General features: G+C 46.0%; 1 protein-coding gene across 4 annotated transcripts in view; it reads right to left on the reverse strand.

Annotated features, from left to right (window-relative positions):
* Positions 1 to 19,325, reverse strand: part of ABLIM3 (actin binding LIM protein family member 3) — a 104,284-nt gene that overhangs the window by 65,170 nt on the left and 19,789 nt on the right. For all 4 annotated transcript variants that reach the window (XM_045551417.1, XM_045551415.1, XM_045551418.1 and 1 more), the window contains one exon: positions 1,244 to 1,381. In XM_045551417.1, the coding sequence (XP_045407373.1) occupies positions 1,244 to 1,381 (138 nt within the window). The remainder of the gene's footprint in view (positions 1 to 1,243; positions 1,382 to 19,325) is intronic.

The raw sequence follows: 19,325 nt of genomic DNA on the forward strand, positions 1-19,325 counted from the left end.
TGGGATCTCTGGATCTGCCCCCTGCCCGGGGCGCTGTGCCCTGGCCTGACTCTCACCCGGCAGGATGAGGAAGGAAGTGCAGGACTGTCTTGATGGCCGGGGAAGTCAATCTCAGATATGTGAGGCTGAGGCAGTTACCGATATGAAAAGATCTGGGGGTTTCAACTGACCTTAAATTCAGTATAAGTCAGCGGTGTGAAGTGGCTCCTCAGGAAGTCAATTCAATATCAGTTACGTTAACAGAAATGCAGACCTTTCGTATCTGCTAGACCTTGAGAACTGAGCTCTGTTCTGGGCATCACGCTTTAAGAATGATAGTGATACACTAGAATAGATCAAAGAGAAGACTCCAGATGATAACACAGTCGGAGTCGTTTCAGATGAGGCCAAATTTAAGGACCTGAGATATATTAATAGTTTGACACAGGGAAGATCTGGCTATAAGTATCTGACAGGCAGTCGCAGGGAAAAGCGAACACAAAGTATCCTTCAAACTTGATGAGGGCAAATGTAAGATCATCAGGGATTTGGGGTCACATATTTTGTAAACCCACAGGACAATCCAATGTAAGAATATCTGCTCTGTGGCACAGGGAAGCCTGCAAAAAGAGGTCAAGAGGTGGAGCCTGGAGGGGTATGTGTCAGAGACACTGGGGAAGGGGGTGCTGCCCTGGGCCCAGGGGCTCCCCCGGCCCTTTTGGCTGGGTGCCCCTTCCTTCCTGCTGCCAGTTAGCTGCCTTCTTTAGGAAATTGTAGCTCCCAAATTACAAGCCTTACCAAAGTCAAAATGTCTCTTCTGTCTTCCTTGTTAAATGTAGCCTTTGAGGATTGTCACACTGTCATAGAATAGGGGATCATCTCAGAACCATGCTGAATCATAGCCAAAGTGGCTTGCACTTTCATTTGCTCTCAAATGAATTTATAGGCACAAGCCAGGAGTCTTTTCAGATGTTTAAGTCAAGCTTGCAGGATGACCTTTTTCCTTCTGGGTCAGCACCTACCCCTCTGGGGTCACCAGGCTCCCTGTGTCTCCTACATCCCAATGCTACCTTCACTCTAAGCTCCCCCTTCACTCCACACTGCTTTAGGGAGAATCTGCTAAGAAGAGGCTCAAGGAAAGTCTCCTTAGGTCTTTGTAGATATCTCAGCTGCCTGTGTTTGTTCTCCCTACCCCTGTGGCGTGTCCTGGAGGTGAGAGGGTGGTCAGGCATCCTAGAAGAGAGTGGGGAAACTGGCTTCCTACCTTGGCAGGTGAAACACTGGATGTGGAAATGGTTGTTGTGCACGCGAACCACTTCCCCCTTGCAGGTGTCTCCGCAGCGGTAGCACTGGATCACGTTGGAGCTGCCCCGAGGATTGTAAGGATTCTGCTGATAGGGAACTGTAAAAGGACAAAGAGATCACTAGCCAGCAGGCCTTAATTCTTTAAAAAGTCTGCTGTAAGACATTATCATTAAAAAAAGCATAAAGGGTTGAAATGATTAGCAAAGTAACTTCAATTCATCATCAGGCTGAGTGAGCCATGCTAAGGCAGCATTAGTGCGCGGCATTAGGATGTGAGTCCATAAATCTCCTTAAGCAGGCAGAGCTTTTTATTTTTTTTTTCCAAAGACAAGGTCTCGCTGTGTCGCCCATACTGGAGTGCAGTGGTGTGATCATAGCTCACTGCAGCCGAACTTGTTGGCTCAAGTGATCGGTCCTCCCACCTCGGTCTTCTGAGTAGCTGGGACTACAGGTGTGTGCCACCATGCCCAGCTAGTTCTTTTCATTTTTGTAGAGATGGGGGTCTTGCAATGTTGCTCAGGCTGGTCTCAAACTCCTGGCTGCAAGAGAGCCTCCTGCCTTAGCCTCACAAAGTGCTAGGATTACAGCATGAGCCACTGTGCCCGGTCAGGCAGAGGATTTTGAGTGAGCATAGTCTTTCCTTGCAATAATAGAGGCCAAATTCCAGAGTGAAGAAAAATAAAAGAGGAAGTAGAGTATTTCAAGGTAAACCATCCAGAAATAACATTTCTTGGATGATCTTTGGATCAAAATCAGGCCCTAAACTTGTCAAAGGGCATTTGGGCCTTGGAGTCATAGGTCTCAAAGAAAGGGGTGGCTGCCCCTGCCTCCAACAGGCCTTTGAGTTAAGCAAGTGACAGCCCCTCTCAGGGCCTCAGCTTTCACATCTGTCCAGCGAGAGTGGTCAGTGGCAGCGTGGACATTCTATAAAGGAGGCATGAAGGGAGACACTGTGGCTGGAAGGAGGCTGACATGGGGACTCATCCTAGAGCTCCTTTCAACAGCACTTTCCATAAGATGGAGAAAATATCACATGTATACAGTTAAGAAAAATGGGTGGGTGGAGCTTATGAAGGGGCTGGTGTTCCCAGGAGCTGCAGTTCGGTAGTCAGCATTTGACCATGCTTGAGAGCTCTGCTAGCCTATCGTGCCTGTCATTCTCTTGCTAAGACTACCTCAGGGCTACTTTTCTAGATATCCTTTCCTTGACATATGTCTGGCTTGGCCATTCTAAAATCTGGTCATCTGATATTTACTAATAGCAGGCACCTGCGTAGGACAGGAAATCTCAGGGTTCAAAGGGATATTAACAGCTGTCTGGTCCAACTGCATTATGGATAAGCTGTTGATACAACTTTGTCAGTGAGGAACCTACTCCTCTCTCTTATAGGCAGCCCCTAGCGGCACTGGGGAGAGAATTACTCATTTCCTCAATTCTCACTCAAAGTTGAAGCAATAGTCTAAAAACTTCTGCTCATACTTTACTAGGAGAATGCTCACTCTTGTCCTGGTTATAAAGATAACCACCCGGTTGAAGGAGAATTGGTACCTATCATTTATACACGTAGATTTCCTGGTTGAACTCTGAATAAGTATATTATAAATTAAGCTGGGCTCACTGCAACCTTGAACTACAAAGGAATTTAGAGATCCCCTACTTCAGGGGTTCTTCCTCCAATGTGGTAGTTGTTTTGTCTGTTCACTGAAATTTGAATCTTTTCTTCTAGGCACATGGAGGATTGCACATGGTGCCTTGATGGCCATGCAGTGTGAATGGGAATTGTGTGTGTCTCTTCCAATTGGAAGCCGTGGGAGCCAGCATGTGATCTGCCATACTGTCTTTTCTGTAACCCAGCAGTGAGTGACACCCCAGATGGTGTGCAGGATGCGTCAGCTTGGATCCCTGATGGAGGAGCCGTGGAACAGAATTCCACGCTAAGCCACGGTGAACGTCTATCATGAGCAAGAACAAATCTTTATTGCCATAGTCTCTAAAACTTTTTTTTACTGTTGCATAACCTGGACTATTCCATCTGATCCACCTAATTAAATTCTCTAATTAAATTTGGTGTTACGTATATTATCCTACAGCTCTGTTCATATTCTCAAGGACGTCTATGATCCCCATAGCTGATCTCATCTGCCTTCCTCCTTTTAAAGACAAGAAACAGGGAATCAGAACTTCTGATTATCTCCCACTGAAGGTATCCTGACTCACAAGTGTGCTGTAGGGCGGAGAGCTGGCTGCGTAGCCCTGAAACTGTGGCTTCTGATAACTTTGCCACCTGGGGTGGGAGAATAATATCCTTCTCACAGTCTTTCTTTCATGGAGTTCATGTCCTTTATCCAACTGTTTTTTTCCTGTCTTAAATTCAAGACAAAAATTAAATGAATTAGCTAGTTAACTAAATCATTGATTAACACATTAAATGGGTTAATACATGTAAAACATTTCAAAAAGTGCATTAAGTGCTCCACAAATGTTCGCTGGTATCATGACGACCACATCCTCTCCACGGCTCAGAGCAATCCCTCCACACTCCCCAGAATGTCCATAAACACTCTCTTTAGTCCTATCCCCTTTCCTTCCTTTTCTGATTTTTGTTCAATGTCCCCTGGAAAATATTTCACTCTCCCCTCTTCCCCTAATTTGTGAGAAAAATATAGATCATGATTATGTGAGCAGTGTGGTGATCTATCATTGCCAAGAGAAACAAAGCTGTGAGTCTGAAAATAAAATAAGAACGAATCGTACAATCATCCCCATCAATGATGAGAACCGTCTGAAGTATCCAAAAGTCCTTTCAGAATCACTGCACGAGTTTTCATCAACCTCGTCTAATTCAACCTGTCTTCTTTGTTCAACAACCAACTTTCAAGATCAATTTGAGTTTTTTTTCTGATTTGATTTGATTTTCTGGGGAAATGGATTTGTGAGCATGGTCCTCAGTTCGAACTTAGTCTTTGAACCACCCAGACAAAAAAGCATAAAATCAGAGTGAGGGGTATGGATTAGGAAAATGGGTCTTCTGGGGCAGAAATATGATGGGGCCCCCAGCCCACACCCTGCTGTGTCCCTTCAGGATGAGGGTGCTGCATTGGCGATGCTCAGTGTGGCCCGAGCTCTGGGAATATGTGATGTTTATAAATAGTCCCATAAGCAGAAATTCACATATCACTGGTGTGAGCTCTCCCAGATTGTGGATGTAAAATGTGATTATAAAAGGGCAACGGTGTAGCAAGATTTGAGCTTAGAGGTGTGGCAAGACCTTCCCTCATCCAGACGGTGCCAGCGGGAACTCTGGGGGCCAAGAGGAACCGGGCTGAGATATGCCACACCTGCCCTTGCCCTGGAAGCCACCTCATTTCCAGTAAGGTTTTGTATCCTTGGCTAATTAAATCAGGAACTTAATCTAACCTTGTTCTCTGTGTGTGTAGATGTGTCTCTATAATTCCCCTGAAACACTAAAATTTGACTGTTCATTCTCTGTTGGTCATTATTTCTACTAATTTTTTTTTTTTTTTTTTTGAGACAGAGTCTCGCTCTGTTGCCCAGGCTAGAGTGAGTGCTGTGGCATCAGCCTAGCTCACAGCAACCTCAAACTCTTGGGCTTAAGAGATCCTACTGCCTCAGCCTCCTGGGTAGCTGGGACCACAGGCATGCGCCACCATGCCCGGCTAATTTTTTTCTATATATATTTTAGTTGGCCAGATAATTTCTTTCTATTTTTAGTAGAGACAGGGTCTCGCTCTTGCTCAGGTTGGTCTCGAACTCTTGACCTTGAGCGATCCACCCGCCTCGGCTTCCCAGAGTGCTAGGATTATAGCTGTGAGCCACCGCGCCCAGCCTTATTTCCACTAATTTTTATCTCAGAAAATACTAAGTTTCAGTCACGTGATTTATGACATTTGTCTTATGTGCACACATCTTTTGAATTCCAAGTTGACTTACACGTGAATTTTTGAACTACCTCTTATGTTAGAAACTACCTACCCTTGAGAACAACGTTACAGACCAGCCCTAAGCCTCAACGGACATTCACTTTGCTCACTTGCAAGATCATCCACGAAGTGGCCATGTGGAGACCTGTGGATCATGTGACAGGTTTCTAAAACGTATGCAGGAGACCTCCAGCTTCTTTTGGTGTTATTTGGCCAATGAAGGGTGCCCAGAGAGACATTCCCAGCTACTAGCCTTAAGCAGTGCCATCCGCTAGAACTTTCTGAGATGATGGACGTGGTTGAGATCTACACTGGCCAACATACTGGTCCCTAGCCATGGGTGGGTATTGGGCACTTGATATATGGCTAGTGTGACTGAGGAATTGAATTTTTAATGTAATTTAATTTAATTTTAGTTAACATAAATTTACATGTCAATACCTCCGCATGGCTAGTGGCTATCATACTTAACAGTGCAGCCTGCTAATTTAAAAAACAGAACACCAGTCTGTGGGGAAAGAAATTAAACCTGGTTAAATCCTAGTCCTATAAAAATAACATGTACAAATGAATTCAGGAATACCACCTCAGACCAAAATGATTCATTTTTATCCCGGAAGAGTTTTAAAGTTGTACTTAAAAAAACAATTTGCCATCGGAACCAAGTATACACACACTCACCCATCCTGAATTTGATCTGGATACAAAGGATTGTGAGCAGTGAAATAAATACTAACTTTTTTTTTTAAAGGAAATCACAATTTTTCAGGCACTGAAAGACTGAACAATCCTAATCTTTCCAAGAATAAAGGCAAGAAAATCAGTTGGCAATGGCTATCAGTATAATTCCTTAAGATAAAAAACTAGCTGGTCGATACCTTTGAGATTAAAAATGAAGGGTCTGAAACATTAAGCCCTCTTTTACACGCATATCAAACCTTTAGAGTTCTAAGAGGAAATAAGTCTTAATTCCACAACTACATTTGTAAGTAAAGTTCTTCCCAAATGCTACAGAGATAATTTAAAATTGTTGGCGCAAAATGACATATTGGAAGGGGAGGCTTGACTGATCTCCTGGTAAGTAGAACCTACTGGTGAACTAATTCAGCACCCCGCTCCTCCCCTAACTTTTCCTCTCTCTCTGGGTCTTATTCTTTGTCTCCGTGTCACTGAAGGTAATCTGGGTTCCAATCCACTCTCTGCTGTTAGCTTGTTTTCTAATGCTAGGGAAATCATCCCACTTCTCTGGCCCTAAGTCCCTCCTTAGTCACTGAGGAGATTGAACAAAATGACTCCAAAGGGTCCCTCCAATTAACAAATGATTCTGCCTTCGTGTGTCCTCTTTTGTGATTCTTTTTCTCCCTCCAAACTCTCTCCCTCTCCATGAATGGGTCCTACTTTTAAACTGGACTGTGTTTTATGTTATCAGATTTATTAGTCTCTTTTATTTTTTTTATTTTATTTTTTTTTTGAGACAGAGTCTCACTTTGTTGCCCGGGCTAGAGTGAATGCCGTGGCGTCAGCCTAGCTCACAGCAACCTCAAACTCCTGGGCTCAAACGATCCTACTGCCTCAGCCTCCCAAGTAGCTGGGACTACAGGCATGCGCCACCATGCCCAGCTCATTTTTTTCTATATATATTTTTAGTTGGCCAGATCATTTCTTTCTATTTTTAGTAGAGACGGGGTCTCGCTCAGGCTGGTACCGAACTCCCGACCTTGAGCGATCCACCTGCCTCGGCCTCCCAGAGGGCTAGGGTTACAGGCATGAGCCACCATGCCCGGCCTATTAGTCTCTTTTAAAAGCAGATAGTGGCATGATTTCTCTCTTATAAGCAATATGACCTAAGTTACGTTCTTTTTATTGATGTGTTTGCCTGCAGAGATTTTTTTCCCCTCCCCTGAAAGTCATTTGACCTTGCAGATAAAAATCTTCCCACATTTTAATAGAGTGTCTTTAAAATAGTCTTTAAGAGGTAGGTCCACCTCAGCTATGCTACAGTATAATTAAAAGAGTGACAAAACTGACTTGAAGACAGCATAACAACTGTGAGTAATTGTCTGGGAGTGTAATAAAAACAGTGGAGCTCCTGGCTGAAAGGTGAAACATCAAGCAGAGAAGCAACCGGTTCAGCAAGGAGCTACAACAGCCAGGGGACCCCGGGTGCAGGATGCAGCCACCTTCACGCTGTGGCTTCTCAATTAGAGCCCAGAATACTCTGAGTGTGTTCACAGGTATCTGCTAAATACTAAGGGAGCCTCAAGTAGGCATTTCACAGGTATCTGAAAGTAGCTGCCTGAAGGGTTAAGGTGGGCTTGTATACGAGAGGAACTTGTACGTCACAGCAGGGGCCCTGGGTTTGGTTTCAGAGTTGAGTCAGGGCCAGGCACCCATCGTGTTCCCGTGACCCTGTGTCTCCCCGGATGCCCGCGTTGGAAAGGGTAAGGGAGGGATGCAGGAGGCAGGCACTACCACTCACTGGCTGTGTGACCTTGAGCAAGTCACATGACCTCCAAGCTTCAGTTTCCTATCTGTAGAGTGAGAATAACTTAAGTCATTTGTGAATATTAAATTACTTGCATTATATAAAAGTGCTTAGTGCGTTGCTTGGGCTCACTCAGCAATAATTAATATTAAAGGATCCGAAGCTGTGTATCCTCATCTCCAGCGCGATGCAGGAATTCTTTCTAAATAACTCCTGCCAGCTAGCCACAGAGCTTTGCTCAAACATTTCTCAAATCCATTTTGAGCAAGTTCAGCGAAGGTTTCCTGGTTTTCCCTTCCTGCTGACGGCCAAGAAAAAACCCGTTGGCTGCGACTACTCACCAGCGTAAGCAACCTCTTCTTTCTCCCCCTGTCTCCAGAGCGCTCTTTGTTTATGGCTTGTGTGGGCTGCAGAGGTGGGTGGCTGACATGCTTTTGATATATCCTGCATAGGAATGTGTGAATTGGGTGTTTCCTGTTGTGGGGATGAAAGGCTATGATCTATGCTATCCTGGGGCGGTGTATTTTGGGCACATCTGCTGTTTCCAGGGGAAACTGTCAGTGTGTTTGTTGTGTGCTTACTTAGAGTAAGCGAGTGATTTGCTTTCTGAAAACTCTGATAGAGAGATTGTAAGAGCCGCCTCTAGTAACCCCTGGGGGCCATGCATGTGTCATCTCATCGGGTCATTACATCTGCGTTCACTGAGTGAACACCTGGAATCAGACTTTTAGAGCAGAAGGGCCTGGGAGGCTGTCAACACACACTAGATTGTGAGCTCCACGAGGGCAGGGACCATGTGTTTCTTGTTTACCGTTACACCTCAGTGCCAGGAATACAATAAGTGGCCATATCATTGTGTCATTGATTGTTTCCTGCTTGTTGAATGAATAAAAGAATGGCAGAACTGGTCCAGTGGTTTCACTTAACAGAGGAGAAACAGAGGCTCAGAGGACGGAAGCTCTTCACCCAGGCTCACACAGCAACTGTGCTTCCCTCAGTGCGTGGGGGCAGCTCTTCTTGGACGACAGGATGAGAGAGGGCAAATCAAGAGGCTGGGCTGGTACACAGCATCACAGAAAGGTGGGGAGAGAGTTCACAAAAGTCTGGAGGTCATGCTGAGGCTTCGTCTTAGGGTAGGTGGACTGGGGGTGAGTGTACCAAGACGCAGAAGCACACAGAGCGTTTGGATTTGAAGCCAAGCGTGAAGAAATAGCAGGCATAAGTGCATAAGTCAAGGTCTGGAAGGACAATAGACAATATTCAGACAATGGCTCCTCTGGGTCAGGTGTGTCCTCAGCAATTTACATAGGCCATCTCACTGAGTTTTCATAACTCAAGAGGAGATACTATTATCCTTAGTTTACAGAGAAGGATATTGAGACTCAGAGACCTAGGGCCACTTGTCCAAGGTCACAGTTGGTAAATGGCAGAGGCAGAATCTGAACCCAGGCAGTCTGAGCTCTCACCACTAAGCTCTATTGCCTACAATGCAAAAGTCCAAGAGAATGGCCACCTTTGGGGAGGAAGTGGGGTCGAGGGGGTAAGTGGGGTATGTAACTTCCCCCAACAGTAATCACCCATCACCCAGCTGGCTAAAGAAATAATTTTGAAAAGATTTAAAAATAACCATCAGAGGCGACCAGAGAACAGACCGGGAAAGAGGGGAGAGCAGGTCAGCATCCCTGGCAGAAGACGAAGAAGCGGTGAGAGCCGCTCCCAGGCCAGGGGTGTCAGCGCAGGGCAGCGTCTCTGGCGTGGGCAGGTAGAGCCTGACAGGTGTGTGTGCCGGCCCCGAGAGAGGCAGGCGCTGCAGGTGTCGGCAGCTGCAGCAGGGCAGAGGTACAAGTCCTCTGGGAACCCCGGGTCCCTGCACAGAGGGCCCCGCCCCGGCCACAGTTCCAGTGTCAGCGGGTCAGTAACACAGTCTGTCACCCCGAGCGGATGTCGGAAAACCTTTGCCGCAGCAGAACCTCCTCCGCAGCCTCTCTCTGCCGGCCTCGTCAGCGTGTCCCGTGGTCATGGCATGTTGCTGGCAACACGGCTCCTGCTGCCTTCTTCAGAAATGTGCTGTCAGGACATGTGTCAGAACGGCACGCTCTTGGCCAGGCAGACTGCTCTTGTGTGACGGCCAGCTGCCACGCGCCAGCTAGGCAGACAGGCTTTGGGTGAGATCTACAGGGGCCTTCTCTGCAGCGAGCCGCGCAAGCCAGGCGGCCTGAGTGGCAGTCCCCAACACGGGGAGCTCTTTATTTCTTATTATTCAACTTGGATCCTACCTCATCATGAGTGAAAATGAAGTTTCAGCCAGTCCCTCCCCGGCCCCCGCGCCCCCGCAATTGACTGCGCCTGTGTCCATGAACTCAGTCCAGAGAGCAGGCACACAGCCTCTTCCCAAGGACTCAAATATATCTGTGTTCTCATTTCTTTCCTCTCTCTCCCCCTGGGTGGAAGGGATTGATAACAAGAATCATTCTTGTTAGATGGGGGCAAAGGAGCCCTTTCTACCCTCCCTAACTAATGCTTTCTCTGGAATATTTAGCTTGGTAGTCAATCCTTCCAGTTCCTCTACAGGCACAGGCTTTTGAAATTGAAAAGCTAGGAAGCCACCCCTTTTGTCCCTGCCTTCTGCTGCCCATCCCGGCCCTGAGGCTCTGCTCATTGAACAGAGGGAAGGCACAAGACACTGGGTGAAGGAAATGCCAGTGAATATTTTAAGAATATCATCTGGCTACGCTTGGTCAGGGGGTTTTAAGAATATGATAGCAGCACTGTGTAAGAATGGCTGAGGAAGAGACAGGATCAGATGGAGAGGGGGACAATCCCTAGGGTGTCTGCCAGCCTGGGTATTTTTCCACTTTGGAGTGGGCTCCTGTCAGCCAACACCAACTCTCTTGTCACTGCTGACTGGGTCCCTTGCTACCTTTACAAAGTCCGCAGTCAGGGACATGAAGGGACTGTAAAAATAACTCAAAACAACTAACATTAATTGAGCAATTACTATGTGCCAGGCACGGTGGTGCATGCTTACTATATAGCATCTCATTTAATTCTTACAACTCCATGAGATAGCTCCCGCATGATCACTATTTTTTATGGGACTTTGAGACACAGAGAGGATAGTTTATTAGCCTAAAGTTACATCACATGTGGATTTTAGAGCTAGGGTTCAGACAGGCCTCAGTAGGTCTCAGAGAGGCTCAAGTGTCTCTCCTCTCCTCCCTCCCCCGTTGGGCATTCCTGGGCCTCCTTCTGCCCAATGCATCCTGGTCTGTGCCCTGCTTAGGAGCTACCTGGCCTTGGGGACCTGCACAAGCACTGCAGCAGGGAGAATGGGGTTGACTTATACTGGAGCCTTGCAACACTCTATCCAACATCTCTACAGCTTATCTGAAAAATACTATTTGGGTTTTGTCTGGGTCCCTGGAAACCATGTTGGAAATAGAGGAACTTCAGGAAGCCAGCAATTGTCTTTGTGCTATGAGTGACTCAGTCTGTTGGCCTCAGAGCCAGAGGTCTTAATACTTATACAATGTTTGCTTCCTGAGGCTCTGGCAGGCCATCAAGCCCTGATAGATCGTGGGGAAATCCAAGGAATATCAGCTGTCAACTCGGGTCCCTTGACTTACAGGTTTTCAGTATCAGAGCGGAGGGGATATAGAAAATATCTAGTCTAGAGGTTTCCGAACATTTTTTTTTAAAGCTGTGAACCCTTTCTTGAAATGAAATGATGAAATGGCCTCTAGGTTATCCTGATTCTGTTGCAAACCATGCGTGGAATGCAAATCTACGAGGCAACTGTAGTCATTCAGGGAAAGTCCCTAGACCAGAGGTGGCTTGCGTTGGATGTGGCTCTCAGACTGGCTTTGTTTGGGTGGCTTGGTGTTTGTTTTAAATCCATGGTTCCTATTTCTTCCTTTTGCCTTACCCCTGGTCGGCTCCTCTCCTGCACTGCTAGGCGCTTGAGGGCATTGGAGTTGGGATCCCGCCTATAATCCGGGCAGATGAACTCAGCCACTGTGACTAAAGTGTGGTAGGGCCTGAAGTGCCACCACTCAAGACCCCCTTTCACCCCTAGGCAGCCCCCAGGGCACCTTCTGCCCCATCTCACCTACGTTCCCATCTCTACAGATGCAGCCCTGAGGGTCCCAGAAGGCGGGAACTCGCTCAGGGTCCCCACCATTCTGGCCACTCCAGGGCCAGCAGGAAGCATCGGGAAGATGCCACAGTTTCAGATCGGGCACACTTTGCCTGAGGGCAGCCCAAAATGAGGTCTCGGCCTCACAAGTCAGGGAGTTCCCAAAGCCATTTTAAGCATCCTCAGTTCTTAGAGGGCAGAGACCTCCCGGAGGCTTCTGCTCAAAGGTCTACAGGGCTCCCCTTGCTGGCCTCCGAGGTCATCCACGTGATCACTGCGTGAGGGGCCTGTCCCACGAAATCCGACCTGCCGGCCAGGGCCCCTCCCCAGGGCTGCGAGGACAGCCGGACTGTCATTCCAACTCCATCTCCCCCCCTTCCTCCTCGCCCTCCCTGCTATTCATTTCTCCTTCCCTCTTTCGCTCTCTGCCTTCCTTCCTCCCTCCTCCCTCTTCCTGCAGTTTCTGCCAGTCTCTGGTTCTTCCTTGTGAGAGAACCGGTTCCTTCTCTGCCATTCACTTTCTGTGAGGCTCCAGGTAGGTCACACCCCACCTCTGGGCTCCTATTTTCCCATTTATAGAGTAAAAAGGTTGCACTTTGTGACCTCTCAGTCTCCTTGAGATATAATAGTCTGTGCATACTAAATACGGGGCAGCACAAAATGCCTTCAGGGGCCAGGCAGGTAACGTAAATGGCAAATAGAGCTAGAGGGACAAATTGTAGAGACCGGCTCACCTAGAGGGGAAGAAGCTAGTGGGCCCCAGGGGATTATGATCAGGCACAAATAGGTCAAGGTCTCTCTGTGAGGGCCGGATTCCGCCTCTGGGTCACCAGTGTGGGGTCTCTGCATGCAGACAGATAGATGACCACGAAGTCACTTTCAATTACCATCTGAGTGAAATCACATGCTCACCACATGCCTGTAGGATCTGGAAGAAAAGAGCACTCCTGAAACGAGGTCCTGCAGAGCCCCAGGGTGGATGAGGGAGTGACACAGAGGCCCGGCACTCTCTAGGTCCCGGTGACATTACAAAGAGGCAGACAGTAGTTTTCAAACTTTTTTTGATCATGAGCCACTGGAAGAGGTTAACTTTTTTTATAATGACTCAGTGCACAAATATGTGAAACTAAAGTTTCACAATCAAAACCTATCTGAGTGCCATGATAGGTACTGATAGGTTCTTTTCTTTTTCTATCCCATCCCATTTCATTACTTTATGCCATTTCATTAAGAAATGTTGTTTGCACCCCCATACATTGATTTCAGGGTCTGGTAATAGGCTGTACCACACAGTTAAAAAAAATACAACTCTAGGGTATGGATAAGATTAGAGGTCAAAAGGATGATAAAGATTCTTCTAGCTTTGTCCTGTCCCATACGGCAGCCACTAGTCACATGTGACTATGTAAATTAATTAAAATAAAAATTCAGTTCCTCAGTCACACTAGCCAATTTCCAGTACTCAGCAGCCGCATGTAGCTAGTGGCTGCTGTATTAGACAGAGCAGAAATACAGTGTTTTCCTCAGCATACTGTTCTATTGGACATCTGGTCTATATCAAGCTTCCCAGTTTTGTTGGTGAAGAAACTGAGGCACAAGAGACGCATCTGAGATTCGGGGTGCATGAGATGGAGCCAGAATAATGAAGCCTCAAATGGGTCTTTCAGTGATGACAGGAGTCAGGATGAGTCGTGGGCCTTGTGGGCTTATCCACACGACAGAAAACACAACTCAAAGTCACTCCCTACGTTCCGCACGCAAGATGGCAGATCCGAACTTCAACCTTCGTGGAAAAGCAGAAGCCAATTTCCACGTTCTCCTGGGTATGTGCAGAGCAGATTCTGTGAGATATGGAGAAAAACAGGCTATGGAATCTGTCAGATCTCTGTTCAAATGCAGGCTCTGCCTCTCACAGGCTGTATAAGCTGGAGCAAGGTGCTTCATGGCACTGAGCCTTAGTTGCTCCATCTGTACAATGGACAACAGTATTTACCTTTCAGGATTTTTGAAAGGATGAGAAACAATATACATAAAGCACCTAGTACATTGTCCGGTCTATGGTGAGCGGTAAACGAAAGCTTGCTATAATAATAATGATAATAATAGTAATATACTGTGACTAATAAAATGAAGCTAAACATTGTGAAGATGTAAAGATAAAGTAAATGCACTTTGTACCTCAAAGGAAGTTCCAGGCTGGGATAGAGGAGATTGTTTTTTACTGTAACTCTAATGCTAGTCCCAGTACCTGGTACAAGTAGGCACTCAATTCATACTTGTCAAATGAATGACTGATGAAAATATATTCCTAAGTAGCTACAATCCAACATAGAACTTGGTAAAGGAAGCAGAGAGGTCCGTATACGGGGTGATAAGATTTCGATGTATTATTCCTGATTGGGAAGGGGAGGAGAGAGAGGAAAAGAACCATGGAGAGATGGCATTTTTATATTTTTTAGTAGGTTGTTAGTACATAATGTGTGGGACTAAGAAGTCAAGACATGTAAGGAACCAAGAAAAATAGAGAAGAAAAAGACCAACAGATAACAGGAGGAAAGAGAAAGAATATTTTGAGACATGCTTTGAGATGAAAGAATTTAAAGATCCTCCCCAAAAATCAACAGACAAAAATTCCTTTAGGAAACAAAGCATCATTCAAACTTTCAAACTGAATTCATATAGTACAGTGGGCCAGGGGAGAAATGTTTAATCTCTGTGAGTATCAGCAAGCAGTTCTCAATTACGGTTTGGTTTATGTATAATGCCCTGCAAACAGCTTTTGTTTTTTTTCACCCACAAATGTAGTGGACATCTGTTGTTTTGTCTGGTCAGCATCTGCTCTCTGCTTCTTCTGACAATAGAACCCTCTCTTTCCTGTAGGGAAGTCATTCCATGGGGTTTGGGTGGGGCTGACCCTGTCCCAGCACAGAGTGGGCAAGTAGCCCAGGCCTGGCCAAGCAGAAAACCCCAAACGCCCTTCCGTGTGATTGGTGGGCACAAGGCCTAATCCCCTCTGGGGTTTTTCTACAGGAACTCCTGGAGAAGCCACCTGGCTTCCTAAGCCAGGAGGAGGTAGCCTGAGGCTCTTGGTGCCATCTTGTTCCTCACATTAGACATGGAGAGAGAGAATGAACAGATCCCTAAATCATCACTTGAGTCTGTGGATACTCCTGGGCCTGGAGTTTCTGAACTTCCTAATTATACAAACCAATACAGTACATTTCCTTTTTGATTTATTTATTTATTTGTTTATTTTTGAGACAGAGTCTTGCTCTGTTGCCCCAGCAAGGGTTCCCATGGCGTCAGCCTAGCTCACAGCAACCTCAAACTCCTGGGCTCAAGCCATCCTCCTGCCTCAGCCTCCCAAATAGCTGGGACTACAGGTGTGAGCCATGACCTACACCTGGCTATTTTTACATTTTCAGTACAGATGGGGTCTCACTCTTGCTCAGGCTGGTCTTGAACTCCTGACCTCGAGCGATCCTCCTGCCTGGGCCTCCCAGAGTGCTAGAATTACAGGCATGAGCCACTGCGCCCAGACAACATTTCCTTTTTTAAAAAAAGATACAAGCTTGTTTGAGTTGGGGTTTTGTCATTTGCAACTAACTAATTTATTTCCTAATTACTTAAGTTTTCCATCTAAATCATAATCTTCCATTAATTTAAATTAAATATTTCAGGGCCACCTCATGCTGGACTTCATGTATCTAACACGATCCCTAGCATCTCACTGAAGATACCATGATGACCCAGGGTGACACGGTCCCTGCCTCACTTGACTCCCAGTCCAATGGGGGATGGTTGTGAGAGTGCTACAAGTGAGGAAGAAGAGTCCTGCAGCAGACAGAGCTGTTGCCTTCCCAGCTGCCATTCCTCTCTTCTGCTGAGAACAGAACCCCTCTCCCCTAGGGGGAGCCAATTTTTGTTTACTTTCCCTTGAGTAGTCATGTCTTTCCAGAAAGCTTGTGACCTTTCTTAGACTTGCAGGAGGAATCTTGATTGGTGAAGACTGATCCTAATAATCCTATTCCTTTGCCAATGGTTTGATTTAGGCAAAGACGTGTGAGATGCTCCCGGGGGAGGAGACAGGAGGGAGGGCTTGTGGAGGGGGAGGGGTCCTGGGAAGGTTCTCTTGGATGGAGGTTCTTGTCCACCTGTGACGCAGCAGCTGCAGCCATGGAGCTCACGGCAGATTCCGAGGGAGACCCTGTAAGAGGGAAGGAATCTGGGTGCCTGACGGTGCTGCTGGGCTTCTGAACGAACCCACCTGGGAATTGGCCCTCTCTGGGCTTCCTGCTATGTAAAATAAACACGTGTAGCTTGTTCAGGCCAGCGTTAGTTGTGCCTGTCACCTGTTGCTGCAGGCATTCTGCAGAACCAAGGATGCTACCCCGTGGGAGCATCCAAGCCGCTGGGGAAAGCTTGCTGGAGCAGCTCTGGACATGAGCAAATGAGCCCAGCAGAGTCGGGGTGAGATGGAAAGGTCACGGAGCAGAAGTCAGTGGTGCAAAGGAATTGGAACCAATTTTTTCAAGGTGCTTTTCACGGCATGAGTGTTTCTTGAAGTGGTCAGCTCATCCCCTGCTTCAGAATCGCCTGAGGTGGGCGCGAGAGGGGACAAAGACTGTTAAAATACAGATTCCTGGGTCTCACCCCAGACTGACTGAGTCCGTAAACAAGCCCTACTAGACATTCTTTTTCTCACTAAGGTCGAGAACCATTAGATTAATGACTAGAAAGAAGATCCACACACTCTTTGGCACTGAGATGAGAATGTTAGAAATCTTGGTATGTGATACCAATGTGTACTGAAAGTACTGTCATCAGAAAATGTGCCAATATCTCTCTGAGTATTACAAAGTATATTTTCTCTGATGTGTTTGCCAACCTTCATAACTGTTTAAAAAAGTCAACTGGCATTGAAATAATGTCCTAATACAGCTAGATTAAACACACGCTTAATTCGCTCAGCCCTGACAGATGGTTTTTCTTTTTTAAAGTTGTCGTTTCTTTCAGGAAGAGCTGTTGTTGGTCTGTTACTAGAGCCATTTGCCATCAGGCGGAGATGAGCAACACAGGCGGCTACACTGGCAGGGAGACAGGTAAAGGTGCTTTCTTTCCCTCACTCCACCATGTATTCTGAGCGTTGTGCCTTGAGATCTCAGAGCCAGCATATGATGGTGTCACTTGTGTAAACCTGTCACTTCTTCAACATGACGCACTGTGAGAGTCATCCTGGGCTCCCCTCAGAGTCTATCCATTGCCAAGCCATGTAGACGCGTCCCTCTCCCAGCTCTGCGGTTCAGCCTGTCTCCCTCCATCTCCACCAGCCCTGGCCCAGCCACACGCATCTCTCACCTGGACCGCAGCAGCCTTCCTACCAGGCCTCTTTCGCGGTTACCAGTTCCCAACTAGGGACAACTCTCCAACTCCCATCTCCTTGCTGGGGGTCATTTGACAATGCCTGGAGATGTTTTTGGTTGTCACAACTGGCGTGTGTGTATGTGGGTGCTATTGGTATCTAGTGCGTAGAGGCCAGGGATGCTGCCAAACATCCTTCAATGCACAGGACAGTTCCTCCTCCCTTCAACATAGAATTATCTAGTCTAAGATGTCAATAGTGCTAAGCTGAGAAATCTTTTGATGGATCCCCTCCACCCCACAGGTCAAAGGCCCTTCACTGACTTCCTTCAACAGTGGAAACCCTATTGTCATTGGTCCTCATAGTCCTGGGTCTTCTGTCTTGACTGGATTTTTCACGATGCATTGATATAATTAGTTGCGATTATTTGCTTAATGTCTGTCTCCTCCACTAGGCTCTAAGCTCAGGGAGGGCAGGAATGATATCTATGGAGCTTCCTTATCTCTTTAGTCCTAATGCCAAGCATAATACCTAGCACATGGTGGTTTGCAAAAAACATTTTTAAAATAATGAACTTCATACAAATTCATAACAGAATCATGAAACACAATGATCAGCATAGCTCTTGTCTATAAGAAAATGACATTTTTGTCCAGACCATCTGAAAAATCCACACTACCAGATGAGAAGTTTCTGGTAGTATAAGAAAAGTACAGTCAGAATACCAACTGATTCCTGTCATGTAGGGACATGTGCTCAGTGAAACCAGAAATCTGTATTTCAAAGTACAACTCTCAGTTTTCATATCTTGGCTCAAATATTTAAAAAACAAAAATAAAAAAGAATCCTATGTGAGCCAACTGAAACACATTAATGGATCATTATGTCACCCAGGCTAAGATAAGATAAACTTTAGTGCCATTGCTAGCTTAAATATTCTTTGATTCTAAGACAATAAAAGCAACTCCTTGTATTTGTTGAGGGCCTTTTGATTTTCACTGTGTCTTGTCATCACATCTCATAGCTTTGCTATTCAGTAACACCGTCAGCACTCAGTACTTCTGACTCCCAGTGTAGGCTATGTTCCAATAAAGCTTTATTTAGAATGGGCATGGTTGTGTTCTAATAAAGCTTTGTTTACAAAGATAGGCAGTGGGTCAGAAGTGACCTTTGAGCCATAGTTTGCCCACTCTTGCTATAGAATCATTCCATGGGCTAAAAGAAGAGGTGTGTGTCTATGCTGGGTGTCCCAATGCCACCCATCTTTCAAGGCCTGCTCAGAGGTTATTCGCCTGGGTTATTAGACTACATGACCTTGAAGGTCTCTTCCCACTGTAAGATTTAAGGATGCTTTAAGCTGATTTTGTTTCAAGGACGTAGAGGTAGAATCTCTACCTCCAATTCAGGCTATGTTCAGAAGCTATGTTTGGAATGAAACGTGTCCTCCAACCATAATTACCAGTTCTACAACTGAGCATATGTTGATGGAAGCTTCAATTCATAGTGAGCCAGTTAAAATGCAAGGAAGGGACAGCTAGCAGATCTTTTGAGTTAAGAGTCCAGGCTGTTAATTACTTTTGTGAAAGAAATATATAAACATACAGATGGCAACTGTAGTAAATATGATCGTCTACATATAAATATCAAAAGCCTACCCACTCCTCAAGGCCTATCTCGTATGCCACATACTTCTAGAAATATTTCCTATGTCTCCCCTCACCCTCCTCCAAATATGGGCTCTCTTTCAAATCTCATGGCATATACTGCTTATGACTAAACAGTAGTTCTTAAACTTGAACATGCACCAGAATCCCTGGATGTCTTGTCAAATACAGGTCACTGGGCCACACCCCCAGGGGTTCTGATTCAGTGGGTTGGGGTGAGGATTGTGAATTTGCATTCCTAACAAGTTCCTGGATAAAGTTAACACTGTGGGTCTGGGGACCACATTTTGAGAACCACTGACCTACAGCATAGTTTAACTATATGTTTTATAGTTATATTTGCACTTGTTTTATTTCTCTATCAGATTGTAAATTACTGGAGGAGGGATGCTACTTACGTCCCTATACCCTGGGGTATTCTTGTGGACATACAACAAACATTTGAGTACACCC

Source organism: Lemur catta, chromosome 5, assembly GCF_020740605.2.
Source record: "Lemur catta isolate mLemCat1 chromosome 5, mLemCat1.pri, whole genome shotgun sequence".
In the NCBI taxonomy this organism is placed as follows: Eukaryota; Metazoa; Chordata; class Mammalia; order Primates; family Lemuridae; genus Lemur; species Lemur catta.